The sequence below is a fragment of the Orcinus orca genome, chromosome 16, assembly GCF_937001465.1.
Source record: "Orcinus orca chromosome 16, mOrcOrc1.1, whole genome shotgun sequence".
NCBI lineage: Eukaryota > Metazoa > Chordata > Mammalia > Artiodactyla > Delphinidae > Orcinus > Orcinus orca.
In genome coordinates, this window is record NC_064574.1 from 29956429 (window position 1) to 29973276 (window position 16848).

General features: G+C 43.4%; 1 protein-coding gene across 1 annotated transcript in view; it reads left to right on the top strand.

Annotated features, from left to right (window-relative positions):
• TMC2 (transmembrane channel like 2) overlaps positions 1-16848 on the top strand; it is an 83913-nt gene that overhangs the window by 55714 nt on the left and 11351 nt on the right. Inside the window, 6 exon segments of the mRNA XM_049699243.1 lie at positions 350-538; positions 1656-1835; positions 3279-3428; positions 5391-5519; positions 7200-7267; positions 8086-8325. Of these exon segments, the coding sequence (XP_049555200.1) occupies positions 350-538; positions 1656-1835; positions 3279-3428; positions 5391-5519; positions 7200-7267; positions 8086-8325 (956 nt within the window).

The following is a 16848-nucleotide window of genomic DNA, read 5'->3' on the forward strand; positions in this document are numbered from 1 at the left end:
ACACTATGTTAGTTCCTGTTATACAGCAGAGTGATATTTCTCTACAATTCAAAATGACCACCATGGTAAGTCTAGTTATAATATGTCACCCTACAAAGATATTACATAGTCATTAATTATATTTCCCACTTTGTACATTTCATACTCGTGACATTTATTTTTCACCTGCAAGTTTGTACCTCTTAATCTCCCTCACCTATTCAAAATATATTTTCTTAAAGAAAAGAATTATCCATATACCACCCCCTCTGAATTCTTTCATTTCTGGAAATATAGAAAGTAGTAATCTCAAGGAACCCAACAACAGTGGTTTCTTGTTATTATTCACATCTCATTTTCACACATCAAGGAATCAATAGTGGATGAACAAGAGAGTAACAAAGAAGAAAATGTCCATCTGACAAGATTTCTCCGTGTCCTGGCCAACTTTCTCATCATCTGCTGTTTGTGTGGAAGTGGGTACCTCATTTACTTTGTGGTGAAACGATCCCAAGAATTCTCCAAAATGCAGAATGTCAGCTGGTATGAAAGAAATGAGGTGAGGAGGGCATCTCTGCTGAAGTGAATATTTCAGGAAAATACTGAAATTACCCTGGTTCCTATGCCATTCAGCTGAATTATTGAATTCTGGACTATAGGACTAATTTTAAAAAGTGAAATTACATCGCTTATAAATCAATTGTCTAGTAATGCATGGGTGTGATTCTGGGCTTCCTTTTCTGTTCCATTGGTCTATTTGTCTATTCTTGCACTAATAACACACTGATAAACTATGGCTTTATAGTATGTCTTGATATCTGACAGAGTGAGTTCTCTCATCAAGATCCACAATGACACACATTAAGATTTTATTGCGCTTGCATTGAATCCATAAATCTCTCCTGGGAATTTGACATCTGTGGTAGTTGGCAAAAATAGCTACAAATTCTTCCCATCCTTGTATCCACATTTTTTTGCAATGTGATTTTCTAGTTCCTCCCATGAAGAGGTGGAATCTGTTTCCCCATCCCTTGCCTTAGTCAGTGAAACAGTAGCAGCAATGATACAAGCAGACTTGAAAAGTGCTTGTATTTTGGAACTTGCTCTCTTGGGAACCTGAGACCTCCACCATGTGAATGATGCCCAGCTAGCCTCCTAAATGATGAGCGGCACATGGCCCAATTATCTCATCACCTTAGGTGAGAGCCAATCCACCACCAGATGTGTGAATGAAGCTGACCCCAAAGGCCACACCCTGCACCACATCCCTCTACTGTTGGTTCCGTTCTGTGATCTGAGTTTCTGGTCTTGCATGCTCCTGAGATGAGGAGATTCTTACCTAGCTCACAGCTTTTACAGAACACAAAGCACTGTCCCATATGTTAATTCATTTACTTCTCAAAGATAGTTTGCTATTTTTATCAATGCTAATAACAGCAATCGTGGTGACAACCAGTCACAGAGCAATTAGGACCTGTGGAACATACACTGACTGCTCAGGGCTTGTTGGTGCCTTCGCCAGGGTCATACAGCAAGTTGTGGAGACCCCAGGGCATTTCCAGAGGCAGAGGAGGGGGCAAAAAGGAGATGGAGATGCATGGCCCTGGGGGTGCAGAGATGGTGGAGAAGCAAGTGATATTGATGACAAAACTAACCCAGCTCTCCCAATTTCTCAGGTAGAAATTGTGATGTCCCTGCTTGGGATGTTTTGTCCCCCTCTGTTTGAAACCATTGCTGCCCTGGAGAATTACCACCCACGCATTGGACTGAAGTGGCAGCTGGGACGCATCTTTGCACTCTTCCTGGGAAACCTCTACACGTTTCTTTTGGCCCTGATGGATGATGTCCACCTGAAGGTAAAGACCACAAACATCCCCCCAATTCCTAGTGCCCACCAAATTTCTTTTTAAAATATAATAATTTCTTTGTGCATAATTTATATCAATTTAAAATTTTTTGGAAAGGTCAGAAAAGTAAAATGAAGAAAAATATCACCAGATTCCTATGACCCAATTGTTAACATTTTGCTTCAGTTCTTTACTGTCTTTTTCTTAGGCTTTTTCACATCATCTGCATGTCATTTGGTACCCTTAATATTTTATCTGCAGGCTTTCCCGTATTGTTTCTTAGCTGCCATAAATGTTTACCAGCCCAGTATGTGCCCACTGAGATGATAAGTCATGGTTGAGTTAACCTTTCATCACTGCTCACCAGGTGGTTATAGCCTACCCACCAAGCCAGGCCCTGGGGGTACAGCAGAGAGCAAGACACGGTCCTGTTCCAGGGGAGACAGACTCATTCATCGAAGCATGCTGGGGCAGGTGCTTCAGTGGGAGCAAGCCCCGGGCAGTGTGGCAGTATACAGGAGGGGCTGCAAACCCCACCGTGGGGGATCTTAGCAGACCTTGGAAAAAGCAGAGGGAACAGCTCATGCACACAGGGAACTATGAGTTAGCTGAACAACAGAGTGGAGGGGAAGAAGTGAAAAGTGAAATTGGGGGAAGGGCCAGATTATGATGCTCCTCTTTCCCACACGTCCCTCCTCATGAACTTTTTCCTGAGGTTAACAGGAAGCTACTGGAAGTTTCTCAGCATGGAAGTGACTGGAACTGACTGTTGCCTACTCTCCACCTTCATTTCTTGCTTCCCTCCTACCCTAGTAAACTCCTTCACCCTCCTGAGCCTCACATTTCCTCCACGGGGCAAAATTCTCTCTTGCCTCTCTCTCCATCCTTCTCCCCGTGTTTGACTAGTTGACTAATCCTCCTGCGGTGTGGCTCAGATGTCACTGCCCCCAGGAAGGGCCCTGTTGTCTGATGTGGATTTCCTCAGTCCCCAAAGAAAATTTCCCACAGCTCTTATCACTCTGGTCTGTAATTGTCTGTTCATCTCTGTCACTTACTAGACAGTGAACTTTCTGAGGAAAGCTCCGTTCACTCCTGTGTCACTCCTGTTTACTCTTGTGTCACCATTGCCTTATAGGCCCAGAATAGACCCTGAATAAATTAATCTCAAAAGAACAATGAGTAACTGAATGGATGGACAAATGGATGAAGGGACAGATGACTAGTAACAGAGAAGAAAACTTCCTGGAAAAGACCCAAGGACTTTAGCCAGTTGCCCCCCTCTCCTCTATAGATTGAAAGGCTGGGAGGGCATTTCTGGAAAGACCTGTTGAGGGGTAGGGCAGGGGCTAGATGGTAGGGTTGTGGCATATGCTGGCTCTATTTGTTGTTCCTGTAGAAACATTGGACCTTCCCTGGCTCCTTCCAACCCCACATCTCCATCTTCCATTCTAGCTTTCTAACGAAGAGACAATAAAGAACATCACTCACTGGACTCTGTTTCACTACTACAACTCCTCGGGTTGGAACGAGAGCGTCCCCCGGCCACCCCTACACCCTGCAGATGTGCCCCGGGGTTCTTGCTGGGAGACAGCTGTGGGCATTGTGAGTAGTTACACTCTCCTGAAAAGATGATCCCTGTTCTCAGTTCTTCGTTGTCCCTTCTTGATGTTTCCATTTTTAAGCCACCAAAATGTCAAGCTAGCATTTCTTAGGAAAGTTCCACCTTTTCACATTATCTTTTTTTCAGTGTCCCAAACATTTCTCTCTCTGCTTCATCTAGCAGTCTAATACCACTTGGATTTATTTGGAGTTTTACTGCAGATTTCACTGAAAGCCTGAGGTTCTCCACCTGGAAATCATGAATACAACTCCTAAAAGTTGTATACAAGATTTTGTGTGTATATGCATCTGTGCATTTTTCTGTAAAGAGAATTAAAGGTTTTCATTAGATTGTCAAAAATTACCAGCGACCATTTCCCCTTATCCACTTTCACTACTGTTCCTGTAGCTTACACAGTGTGGACTTCAAAGGCTAGTGTTCTTTGCCTTCCTAGGCAGAAACTTGAAATATTCACAGGTAACACAGGGATCAGCGGCCTTCTCTTCCTCAGCTCCATCTCTCTGCATGGGGTTTCTATTCACCTGCCACCCCTGAAGAATCCATGCCCATAGAGCATTGGACAACAGTGTTTTTAACGGAGGTTGATGATGTCCCATAGAGGAGAGGATTATATCACACACTTCATCAAACACTGCCTACAAGTCCACCAGCAGATATTTTCCTGAGGCAGGGTTTCCTTTCCATGGGGTCCTGGGGGCTTTTTCTCCCTGCTTCCTTCACAGAAGGCTCAGACTCATGACTTCTCATCTCCTCCAGTCTAAATTCCCCCATTCTCTTCAAATCGTCCTCATCTTTAATATGTAGAGCAGCTCACATTTCTAAACCCATCACAGTGTGTAACAGAGAAAACCTTCAAGTCAGTGAAACCTACCCCCTTTAGAAGACAAAAGAGAGTTCGTTACCTATATGATTCCTTTGGAATATTCTGCTATAGAATTTCTCTTTTCCTTCCTCACATCTTGGAAGGCATCTCTCTTGCCCTCCTCCCTGAATGCCCATCACTGATTAAAACTTGTTTCCTTCTGAGTTTGTTGGTAATGATGGGTTTGAGGCATAATGTCCTGCTCACCTACGTCCACCACCACCTTCACCCCAGGCCCCAGAGCATCACCTTGCATAGACGTGGAGACCTGATACAAGTCAGTTTGTGTTTTACTTAAGAGTAAGAGTCTGAATTCTTGTTAAGGAAAAACCCTGAAAACTCATCAGCTGTTCATCCAGCAAGCATTTATTAATCATCTTGGAAGATACAAAAATGAATAGAGCAGACCCTGTGTCCCCTGGGAACTCCAAGTCTATTAGATGTCTTAAAGATTGTGATGAAGTCGGGTAGATCTTTCCAACTTTTCAAAACAAATTAATAAATTATATGTACTCTACACAACAAAGAAAACTTTGTTCCTTTGCTTTTGGCTCTTCTTCTATGTGCCTCTGTGAAAAACCTACATTATTTTCTCTACATACCCCCCAAAAAAAATCCAGTTAGCAGGGGGTGAAGAAAACCAGCAGCTGTCCCCAGGGACAGTGGTCAGATTCAGTCTTAGCTGCGGCAGCTGGCACTTCAGAGCAGATGGGGGAAGCAAGGAGTGAGCCTTCAGATCCTACATCTATGCAATAGTGCTGTTAACTACCAAATACTGGGTATTGCCAACTGCTAGGCAATTTGCATACATAATCACTAACTTTCCCAGTAACCCTGCAAGGTTAATGTATCAACTTCAAAAGGTTCAGAGACTATTCCAAAGCAATGAATTAGTAACTTGTAGAGCTGGAACCTATAGTAAGCATTTTTCAAAGCATGGGGTCTTTTATCTGCACGACCATTAATCAGAGGGTCACAGAGAAGAATAAGAGTGGGTGGGGGAGCGTTGGCATGCAGTCAGTTGGGAGAAGCAGGCATGGTCAAACCCTGACCATCCCCTTTCTCTATGTTCCTCTCGCAGGAATTCATGAGGCTGACAGTGTCGGACATGCTGGTAACGTGTATCACCATCCTGCTGGGGGACTTCCTGCGGGCTTGCTTTGTCCGGTTCATGAACTACTGCTGGTGCTGGGACCTGGAGGCTGGATTTGTAGGTCACCACTTCATGGACATTGTGCAGAAAGGCGTTCCAATCATCCTTTCTGATACAGTCAGATGCATTCTGTGCATTTCTTTAGGTGCTTAATGACAGTCTCTACTCTGTGAAGTAGTATTTCATTTTTTCTAAGCAGGACATAAAATCCAGTAGATAAAAAGTATTTTTTGGTTTGTTTTTTTTTTTTGCGTTACGCGGGCCTCTCACTGTTGTGGCCTCTCCCGTTGCGGAGCACAGGCTCCGGACGCGCAGGCTCAGCGGCCATGGCTCACGGGCCCAGCCACTCCGCGGCATGTGGGTTCTTCCTGGACCGGGGCACGAACCCGTGTCCCCTGCATTGGCAGGCAGACTCTCAACCACTGCGCCACCCGGGAAGCCCTAAAAAGTATTTTTAATATTTTCAAATGTTAAATTTTAAATTCCCAAGATTTAACCCTCCTATATTTGGATTCTGCATGTTTCTTCCTTTAATCCACGCTCACCTGACTTTCCTTCTCTCTCTCCTCACTTTGTTTTCCTCCTTCTCTCATTCTTGTCACTTTTTATCTGCATTTCTGGAAGACAAATTGGGAAGCAGGTTTCAGGTGGCCTCACAAGGACACCGACTACTCCCTAATGCTCACACACTTTATGTTCTTTCAAACAGTTGACAAATTTCCAAAACTCTGAAAATCAGAGTCAGGTTGAAAATCTGCATCTGGCTGAGGTGGTTCCTTTCCATGAAAAAGAAGATGACAGTGGGGTTTCCTTGGTGGTGCAGTGGTTAAGAATCTGCCTACCAATGCAGGGGACACGGGTTCGATCCCTAGTCCGGGAAGATCCCACATACCATGGAGCAACTAAGCCCGTACATCACAACTACTGAGCCTGCGCTCTAGAGCCCGCGAGCCACAACTACTGAAGCGTGTGCGCCTAGAGCCCATGCTCCATAACAAGAGAAGCCACCACAATGAGAAGCCCGTGCACCGCAACGAAGAGTAGCCCCTGCTCACCACAACTAGAGAGAAAGCCTACGTGCAGCAGCAAAGACCCAACGCAGCCAAAAATTAATTAATTAATTAATTTTAAAAAATGATGAGAAGGAGAAAAGAGAATTGGAGGATTTATTTATTTTGTTTTTAAAGCTTTCTTTACATTTGACTCCTCATTTAATTATTTGCATTTTGTTATTTATTTGAGTTACTCCTTGCTTGTAATTTCAAGTTACATTTCTGATTAGAACATTGATAAAATGTTCTCTTGGGGCCTCCCAAGAACACACTGTCAGCCTGCAGGCCATAAAAAGTAAAAATTCTCTCTCTGTTTTTTTTTTTTTTTAGTTTGGCTATGCTGCACAGCTTGCGGGATCTTAATATCCCAACCAGGGATTGAACCCAGACCCCTGCAGTGGAAGTGTGGAGTCCTAACCACTTCACTGCCATGGAATTCCCAAAAAATTCTCATTATTTTCATTGGAGAAGACACTGAAGAAAGTTTCAAGTTTGAGAACTTCAAAACTCTTTTTTAAAAGTTGAAAACATGTTAAAGAAATAGAAATCTGAATCTAAGGTTCCTCCCTGGTCACCAGAGCAGGCTCTTTGGGGTGGAGTGGCTTGGTCAGTTGACCGGTAGTGGGGTCTGGCTGACACGACCTAACAGACTTTCTCTCTCTCCTCTCTCTCTCTCTCCCTCCAGCCCTCATATGCTGAGTTTGATATTAGTGGAAATGTGCTTGGTTTGATCTTCAACCAAGGAATGATCTGGTGAGTTATCAATTTCCTCTAGTGATCACCTCATTTGGGGAGTCAAAAAGCTGGAATCCCAGGCTTTGCCTCTCAACCAGCTAGCGAGAGGCTAGACAAATCATCTGGCCTCTCTGAGCTCCCTTCTTTTGCTTGAACAGGACTAGAGGAGAACCAGGACAATGTCTGGCCTACCCACTTGCTACCATATATGTAGAGAGGGGAGAGAAGAGCTAGGGAGAGAGAAGGAAAAAAGGAAGAGGAAGGAAAGAGGGAGGAGAGAGGGAAGAAGGAAAAAAGGAAAAAGTCGGGTGGGAAAGAAAGAAGAGAAGGAAAGGGAGGGAGGGAGAAGGAAGGGGAGGAAAGGAAAGAGAGAAGGGAGGGAGATAAATGAACTGAGGAACTTCCCTCTGAGAAGGAGTTAGAGGAGGCTGCCTGACTTCAGCCAAAGGCTTTCAAAGGCTCATAGCAAGCCAATATCCAATTCTTTTAAGTTAAGGACTTCAAATACTTTTCTGAGCAGCAGTGCTGTTTCATGGACACCATGGAGAAACAGACAAGAGGCCATGTAATTTGCTCCATGCCTGGCGGTGGGGCAGTGGTAAAATCCTGGCCAGAACCCAAGCCAGGAATGCTCAGAGAGTCCCTGTCCTGAGGAATGGATGGCTATGGCTTGGTGATAAATGTCCTGGTTAAATGGGAGGCCCCTTCCCTTGGGACCTACAGAGAAAGCAACAAGGCCTCCTGCCCCTAGCCCATCAGTCCCGTTTCCTTGTGTCGTCCTTCCCCGGCCTCTTCTGCTGTCGAGCCAACCAGGTGTGCGGTCTCTACCCTTCCAGGATGGGCTCCTTCTATGCCCCAGGACTGGTGGGCATCAACGTGCTGCGCCTGCTGACCTCCATGTACTTCCAGTGCTGGGCAGTGATGAGCAGCAACGTCCCCCATGAACGCGTGTTCAAAGCCTCCCGATCCAACAACTTCTACATGGGCCTCTTGCTGCTGGTGCTTTTCCTCAGCCTCCTGCCGGTGGCCTACACCGTCATGTCCCTTCCACCCTCCTTTGACTGCGGGCCATTCAGGTGCACAGCCTCAGTTGCAGGGGAGCACCTTCTCTCCCAGGGCAGTCTGCTCAGAGATCTCAGGCTCAGAATTCCAGTTCTGGTGTCACGTCAGCCTGCGAAAGGCCATGGAGCTTTGGGAAAATCATTAATGCTGTTCAACAGAGCTTTCTGCAGGATGGAGGTGTTCTATGTCTGTGCCATCCAATATGGTAGCCACCATGTGGCTGTTGAGCACTTGAAATGAGGACCAAGAAATTGAATTTCTAATTTTATTTCATTTAAATTAATTTTAATTTAAATAACCACCAGTGGCTAATGGCTACCATATTGGACAGCACAGCTCTAACCTTTTAACATATGGATAACCTACTGCCCTGGATTGCCTTGCCGTGGGATGAGTAACAGGGGGCATTCTGAAAATGAAATGACCGTACATTTACAAGTCCCATTCAAATGTGAAGCCGCTACTGAGACTCTTGACAGGTCCTCATGCTCTACAGAGCACTGTAGGCTCAAGGTATAAGCCAGACTAGTTTCAGAGACTGGACATTGTATATAAAGAGATAAACAATTATGTAAGGAGGTAGATGGAGAGAGAATGTGCATCTACTGCTCAATTTCCAAATGCGACACCCTCTGAAAACAAAGCCCTTTCTTTTCTGCATAAAAAGGGATTCTGCGGTTCAAGAGTTTGGGACATGCTGCCCCTTTTATCTGCCACCTCCTCACTTAGAAATGCACAATGCACACTCCTTTATTCAAGGCTCTGAAGAAACGTGCAGTGAGAGACCGTGTGCAAGCCGGTGCTTCCGTCCCTGCTGACCACAGACCCTTGCTCCATGGAACACCATCTAGGGCAGGGAGGAGGGTGAGGCTAGTAAGGTGCCCACCTTGCACCTGCACAACCCCGAGGGCAGTACCTCCTTAAACTGTGCAACCCAGGGCCTCACCCGCCTCATTCCAGTCCCAACCCTGCCTACTAAGGTGGATCAACACGCTTTGGGAAATGCTGAACTGACACTTCTCAGTTTATAACAGACTGACCTTGATAAAGCCCTGTGCTTGGTGCCCCACAGCAAGGGCTGTGGGAGCTCAGAGGAGTCGTTAGCAGGAGAGCTCACAGCAGAGTGTGATGGGGCTGAACGGGGGTCCAGATAGAAGGGAAGGGGGGCTGGATCCAGAGTGGAGGACCAGGCTGAGTGGCAGGAGGCCTGGGCACCAGGCTGAGGGACAACCACATGCCAGAAGTGGCAGAAGCTTCTTTAGGCTTCTTCCTGAGCAAGGTTTGGAGGGCTGGGCTCTGGGTGCAAAGGTTCAGCCGGTGCCCCTTTGCCCAGACCACCCACCTGTTCCAGGCAGGAGGCCAGTGAGTAGGCCCGTGTCGTGTCTGGCCCTCGCCACCTGCCCCACTCTTGCTTCATCTGCTCCCTGAGGCCCTGACAGCTGACACACAGATAGCAGAGGAAGGGACCCACGAGTGGAGCCCAGGAGGACACGTGGCTGCCACCTCCTTCCTGTCACTCTTCTGATCAAAACCCACCAACAGGGCTTCCCTGGTGGCGCAGTGGTTGAGAGTCCGCCTGCCGATGCAGGGGACACGGGTTTATGTCCTGGTCCCAGAAGATCCCACATGCCGCGGAGCGACTAGGCCCGTGAGCCATGGCCACTGAGCCTGCGTGTCTGGAGCCTGTGCTCCGCAACGGGAGAGGCCACAACAATGAGAGGCCCGCGTACAGAAAAACAAAACAAAAAAAACACCAACAGCGAGAACATTCATCCCTCAAGCATTTTCACAGCTGTCCTCTCACTTGCTTCTGAATTTTACTCAATGGTCACCTTTTCAGGCCTTCCCTGGAGACCCTAACTGAAGTCACACACAGACACACACACACACACACACACACACACGTCTTGTCATTACTTCTGTTTATCACATCTCTTTACCAACATCTAGCATGCCATTCTTTTTGTTTTTTCATCTTGTTTGCTGTCCATCTCCCCCACCAGACCATAAGCTCCATGCAGGTGTGATTTTTTTTTCTTCCTTTCTCCCTGCTTTACACCCAGTGTCTAGGAGAAAATTTATGGTCAGTGCTTGAACCAGACCCTTCACCTGGCAGAAATTCACTTTTAGGGTTGGGACCAGATCCAGGCAGGCAAGATAAATGAGTGAGATGGGCAGCATTGTAGAGTGTATAGTTAAAAGTAAGGGTTGGTAAACTACATCCCGTGGACCGAATCCAGACCACCTGTTTTTGTAAATAAAGTTTTATTAGGACACAACCTCACTCATTTGCTTACAAATAATCTATGGCTGCTCTCTAACTACACCAGTAGAATTTGAGTAGTTCCAACAGAGGCCATCTGGCTCACAAAGCCTAAAATCTTTTTTGGAGAAAAATTGCCTCCACTCCTGATTTAGAGCATAGACTCTAGAGCTGGCTCTGTCGTTTGCCAGCTGGGTCATCTTGAGCAAGTTACACAGCAGATTCATTGCCTCTGAGATGGAAAATTTCACAAGCTTTGTTAATTTGTTCAGCTATGCCTTCTTCTCCTCTGTATATAGTTTGGCCATTATCAGTTGTAGCACATCACAGCAGATTCCACTTTATTTCAGTTGTTGCTGTGAGGGTTTAGTGTGCTGTTATCTGTAAAGTACTTGGAGGAGTGTGCTAATCCATAGTAGGGCATATATACGAATTTGTTAAGCTTGAGCCCTGCCTGAATTCGGGGTAGCTGGTACTCATAACAATGCTATGAGGTGGGAAGCATTATCTACACCAGGGATCAGCTAACTTTTTTCTTTTAGAACCTGATAGTACATATTTTAGGCTTTGAGGATCAAGAGACAAAATCAAGACTATTATGTAGGTACTTATATAACAGGAGAGAAACAAATGCCCACAAAGTTTTTACTGGCAAAATTCAAAATATGATCATAATAATAGAGTATAATTTTTTGTAATACAGGACTACCAATGAGAAGAATGGAATTCTTTTGAGGGGAAGGAGGTGATATTTCACATAATAGAGGTTCAGAGTTACTATTCTGTATCATCAAAAATCAGTTGTCCTAAAAAAAAAAAAAAAAAATCAGTTGTCCTGCCCAGATAGCCATCTTTGCTGCCAGATCAATTTTTGTGCCAGACATGGCAACACATCTACCACCATAGAAAAAAAATTTGCCATAAAGCTTCATTACTGCCAAGCCATCGGACTGCTGTGCAGTAGGGCAAGTCAGGATATTCAGTTTCTATTTCTAATAAAAATTCACAGATATGAAAATGATTAAGTCATGAGAGCAAATGAAGTTTACCATTGACACTATTGACTCAATTGTACATGATAGATTCAAATATTTTCTACAAATTACTGATGAATAAGAAAATGAATAACCATAGTGTGCACACACTGAAATTTTCACAAGCTTTGTTAATTTGTTCAGCTATGCCTTCTTCTCCTCTGTATATAGTTTGACCATTATCAGTTGTAGCACATCATAGCGGCTTCCACTTCATTTCAGTTGTACTGAATTCCATTCCATTCAGTTGTACTAAATTAGTGTTTTCTCAATTTCTTTGAGAAAATTTCACCCGTATATGTCCTGCACAGAATATTCATAGGAGTTAATTCTTCAGTCACTTCAGACTTGGCATTAACTCCTCAGATAACAACTAAGCAGTATCAGAAACATCTATTGACTCATTAAGAGCCAAAGAAAACCACCTGAGATCACTTGCCTTGTGTTTGAATGTCCTCAACTCTTCAAGTAACTGCTCTTGCTGGAAAATCTAAAAGTCTTAAGTATATTTTCTCTGAATACATTCCTTCAGCTCCTACAATTTAATTACTTCATCACTGGTAAATGAGGACCATGATTTTGGAAACTAGAGGACAGGGTATCCTTGTTATATAGAGACAGAAAGCTTAGATAAACTATGTCCTTCAGTTGTATGGAAAGCTGAAATTGTAAATGATAAACTTCTATATTTAGCTGAGGATATTTCTTTTTTTTTCTTTTTTTTTTTTTTTTGGTTGCACTGCGTGGCATGTGGGATCTTAATTCCCCGACCAGGGGTCGAACCCACACCCCCTACAGTGGAAGCACAGAGTCTTAACCACTAGACCGCCAGGGAAGTCCACAGCTGAGGATATTTCTTTTTTTTTTTTTTTTTTGAAGATCAATCTTAGTAAAAACTTTTTTCTCTGTTTTTTTTAAATTAAAGTATAGTTGATTTACAGTGTTTTGCTAATTTCTGCTGTACAGCAAAGTGATTTAGTTATGCACATATATACATTTTTAAATATTCTTTTCCATTATGGTTTTTTTCCAGGAGATTGGATATATTTCCCTGTGCTATACAGTAGGACCTTGTTGTTTATCCATCCCATATATAATAGTTTGCATCTACTAATCCCAAACTCCCAGTCCATCCCTTCCCCTCCCTCTCTCCCCCTTGGCAACCACAAGTCTGTTCTCTATATCTGTGAGTCTGTTTCTGTTTTGTAGATAAATTCATTTGTGCCATATTTTAGATTCCACATATAAGTGATATCATATGATATTTATCTTTCTCTTTCTGACTTACTTCACTTAATATGATAATCTCTGGTTGTATCGATGTTGCTGCAAATGTCATTGTTTTGTTCTTTTTAATGGATGAGGAATATTCCATTGTATATATGTACCACATCTTCTTTATCCATTCATCTGTTGATGGACCTTTAGGTTGTTTCCATGTCTTGGCTATTGTGAATAGTGCTTCTATGAACATAGGGGTGCATGTATCTTTTTGAATTATAGTTTTGTCCAGGTATATGCCCAGGAGTGGGATTGCTGGATCATATGGTAGTTCTATTTTTAGTTTTTTAAGGTTCTCCGTAGTGGCTGTATCAATTTACATTCCCACCAACAGTGTAAGAGGGTTCCCTTTTCTCCACACTCTCTCCAGCATTTGTTATTTGTAGACTTTTTAATGATGGCCATTCTGACCAGTGTTAGTTAGGTGATACCTCACTGTAGTTTTGATTTGCATTTCTCTAATAATTGGTGATATTGAGCATCTTTTCATGTGCCTATTGGCCATTTGTATGTCTTTGGAGAAATGTCTGTTAAGATTTTCTGCCCATTTTTCAGTTGGGTTGTTTGTTTTGTTGTTGTTGAGTTATATGATCTGTTTGTATATTTTGGAGATTATAGCTGAGGATATTTCTAAGTAAAGTGTTGAAGGTGCAGCCTAGTTTTTCTTGCTGTTTATATTAAAAATGTGAGAAGAAAGAGATAAATTGAGGAAAGAACTGATAAGCAAAAAGGAACCAGGACTTGATGATTTGGGAAATTCTCAGTCTGTCCAGTTTGCAGAAGACTCTAAAAACAGGTCCACTGTTAGGAAAGCATGCTCTAAGGAGAAAGCCAAGGAGGAGGCTGGACAACATTTTGCTAGTGCTTCTGAAGGATCTGAATATTCATTCACACAGATGATTCTTTTAAGCATGTAACTCGGATCCTCTCAACCATCTCAGCAGAAGCCAGAAATAGAAATGGAATTATCCAGGAAAGATCTGTGTAGGACCCTCTTGTGTAATGGACTGAATTCCCACAACATACATGGAAGCCCCACCAGGTATTTGAGATTGTTGTATGAGCAGTATCAGAGCTTGGACTGAAAGGGGCAGAGAAGAGACAAAATGAAGGAAAGCTGTTGGACTCCAAATATTCTATAGTCAGTAAACAGGCTGATCAAATCTACTCAGCTGAAACCTGTGCTACTCTTCAAGAAAAAGGAAGGATGACTCCGAGGCCAGAGTCTTGGGCCTGGAGGGCAGAGCTGCAGGCAGGCACAGAGGGTTGAGCCGAGAGAAAATCATTCTCAGGCCTTTGAAATCTAATGGAATTTGGCTGACTGGACTTCAAAATTGCTGGGAACTGGTGATTCCTTTCTTCCTTCCATTTTCTTCCTTTTGGAATTGGAATATCTATAACTGTTATCCTATGGCTGACCCACCATTGTATTTTGGGAGTAAATAACTTGCTTTCTAGTTTCACAGCTCCACAGATAGAGAGAAATTTTGCCCCAAAATGGATCATACCCAAAGTCTCAACTACACCTGATTTAGATGAGATTTGGGACTTTTGAGTCCATGATATTTAGATGAGATTTTTGGACTCTGAGTTGATGCTGTAATAGGTTGAGACTTTGGGGCATGTAGGGATGGTGGTGAATATATTTTGCAGGTGGAATGAGTGTGAATGTTTGGAGGCCAGAGAGCAGACTGGTGGGCTGAATAATGGCTCCCAAAGATATCCAGGTCCTAATCCCTGGAACCTGTGGATGTTACCTTATACATCAAAATGGTCTTTGCTTATCTGATTAAGGATGTTGAGATGGGGAGATTGTCTGAATTACCCAGATGGGCCCTAAATCACGTGTCCTTATTAGAGGGAGGCAAAGAGATATTTGACTATAGAAGAGCAGTAAGTGATGTGACCTTGAAAGCAGAAAGAGATTTGAAGATTCTATGCTGCTAGCTTTGAAGATAGAGGAAGGGACCATGAGCCAAGGAGTGCAGGGAATGAAGCTCTAAAAGTTGAGAAAAAGAAACAGATTCTTCCCTAGAGCCTCCCTCTGAAAGGAGAGCAGTCCTGCTGACACCTTGGTTTCAGTCCAGTGAAACCATTTCAGACTTTTTGGCCTCCAGAACTGTAAGAAAATAATTTGTATTGTTTTAAGCCTCCAGTGTGGTAATTGGTTACACAGTAGTCACTGAAAGCTAATGCATCATCTAATATGTCATAATTCAATGACAAAATAATCCACATTCTCTTGTGACTTAAGCATCACATTTGAAGTCCACTTTTCTTGTTTTTACAAAATGGGTATGCAGTAGTAATTTAAAAAATAATAGGGATTTCCTGGTGGTCCAGTGGTTAGGACTCTGCACTTTCACTGGCAAGGGTGTGGGTTCAATTCCTGATCGAGGAACTAAGATCCCGCAAGCTGCAGGGCACAGCCAAATACTACTACTAATGATAAATTAAATGTTATAATATGGTGATATGCATGGCACTTGAAATGCTGTCATGTTATAACTACATCATTGCAATTTGTAGTGTGCTGTGCAGCAGTACTAAGCATTGAGATGGCCACAGATGTTTGCTAACACAACTACTCATCTCTGCTATTATAGCACAAAAACAACCAGAGACTATACATAAATAAATGAGTGTGGCTGTGTTCCAATAAAACATTTACAGACACTGAAGTTTGAATTTCATACTTCAATTTTTATGTGTCACAAAATATTATTCTTCTTTTGATATTTTTCCAGTTATTTAAAAATGTAAAAGCCATTCTTAGCCCACAGGCCTTATAAAAACAGGTAGCAAGCCAAATTTGGTCCATGGGCCATTGTTTGCTAACCCCTGATTGACACATAAGAGAAAAATGAAGCTTCTAGATGCAACATTTTGGAGGGCACTTATAATTTGACAGCCCCATACTCAATGTTTTATATGAATTCATGTCTATGTCCTCTAAACAATCTGAGACAAATGCTGTTATTATATTTATAATACCATATTGTATATACTATTTTATTATTGTACTATATTATACGGACGAGGAAATCAGGGCAGAGATATTTTCAGTATCTTGCCCAAAGATATCAAACCTCTGCGGCACTAACCAATAGAACTTTCTATATGAGGGAAAAAAATCCACATCTGCTCCTCAAATATAGTAGCTATTAGTCACATGACTCCTTGAAATGTGTGACTAAGAAACTGAATTTTTAATTTAATTTTAATAACCACATTGAAAATTACAGCTCGGGCTTCCCTGGTGCCGCAGTGGTTGAGAGTCCACCTGCCGATGCAGGGGACACAGGTTCGTGCCCCGGTCCGGGAAGGTCCCACATGCCGCGGAGCGGCTGGGCCCGTGAGCCATGGCCGCTGAGCCTGCACGTCCGGAGCCTGTGCTCCTCTAAAAGAAAAGTACAGCTCTAGTGGGGAGAATGAGGGTATGAATACAGGCAGAAAGTGAGTAAGTAAATTTTCCATGGTGTCCCACAGCTAATAAATGGAGGAGAGAGGATTTAAACCAGGAATTTCAAACCATAAATTCCTGTTCTTGGCACCAAAGCTACCAACCAAAAGCCAGGAGCAGACAGTAATCTCTGGGCAGGTATTTGTAGAAGGCAGTCTGCATAATGGTTCTTAGGTATTTGAAGAAAATCAAAATCACTGTTGTGAACAGTCCAAGAGCCTGCCCTAGGCAATACTGGAATTCTCATCTGAAGACTAATTGTAGGTATTTTTGAGTCACCATGAGGCTGTCCATCACATCAGTATCTGGAGAGCTGCCTCCAGGCCCAGGGACCCAGAGGAAGCTCCATGTTGGTCTCATAGCTACATCACAGGCCATTTTCTCCCATGAGAGTATAGGAGAAAACCCATTTTCATCTTGCCGAGGAAGGTACCAGGCACAGGAGACCGAGGTAGTTTGAGAGGTTGTGAGGCCCCGAGGACTTGAAGCTGGGGAG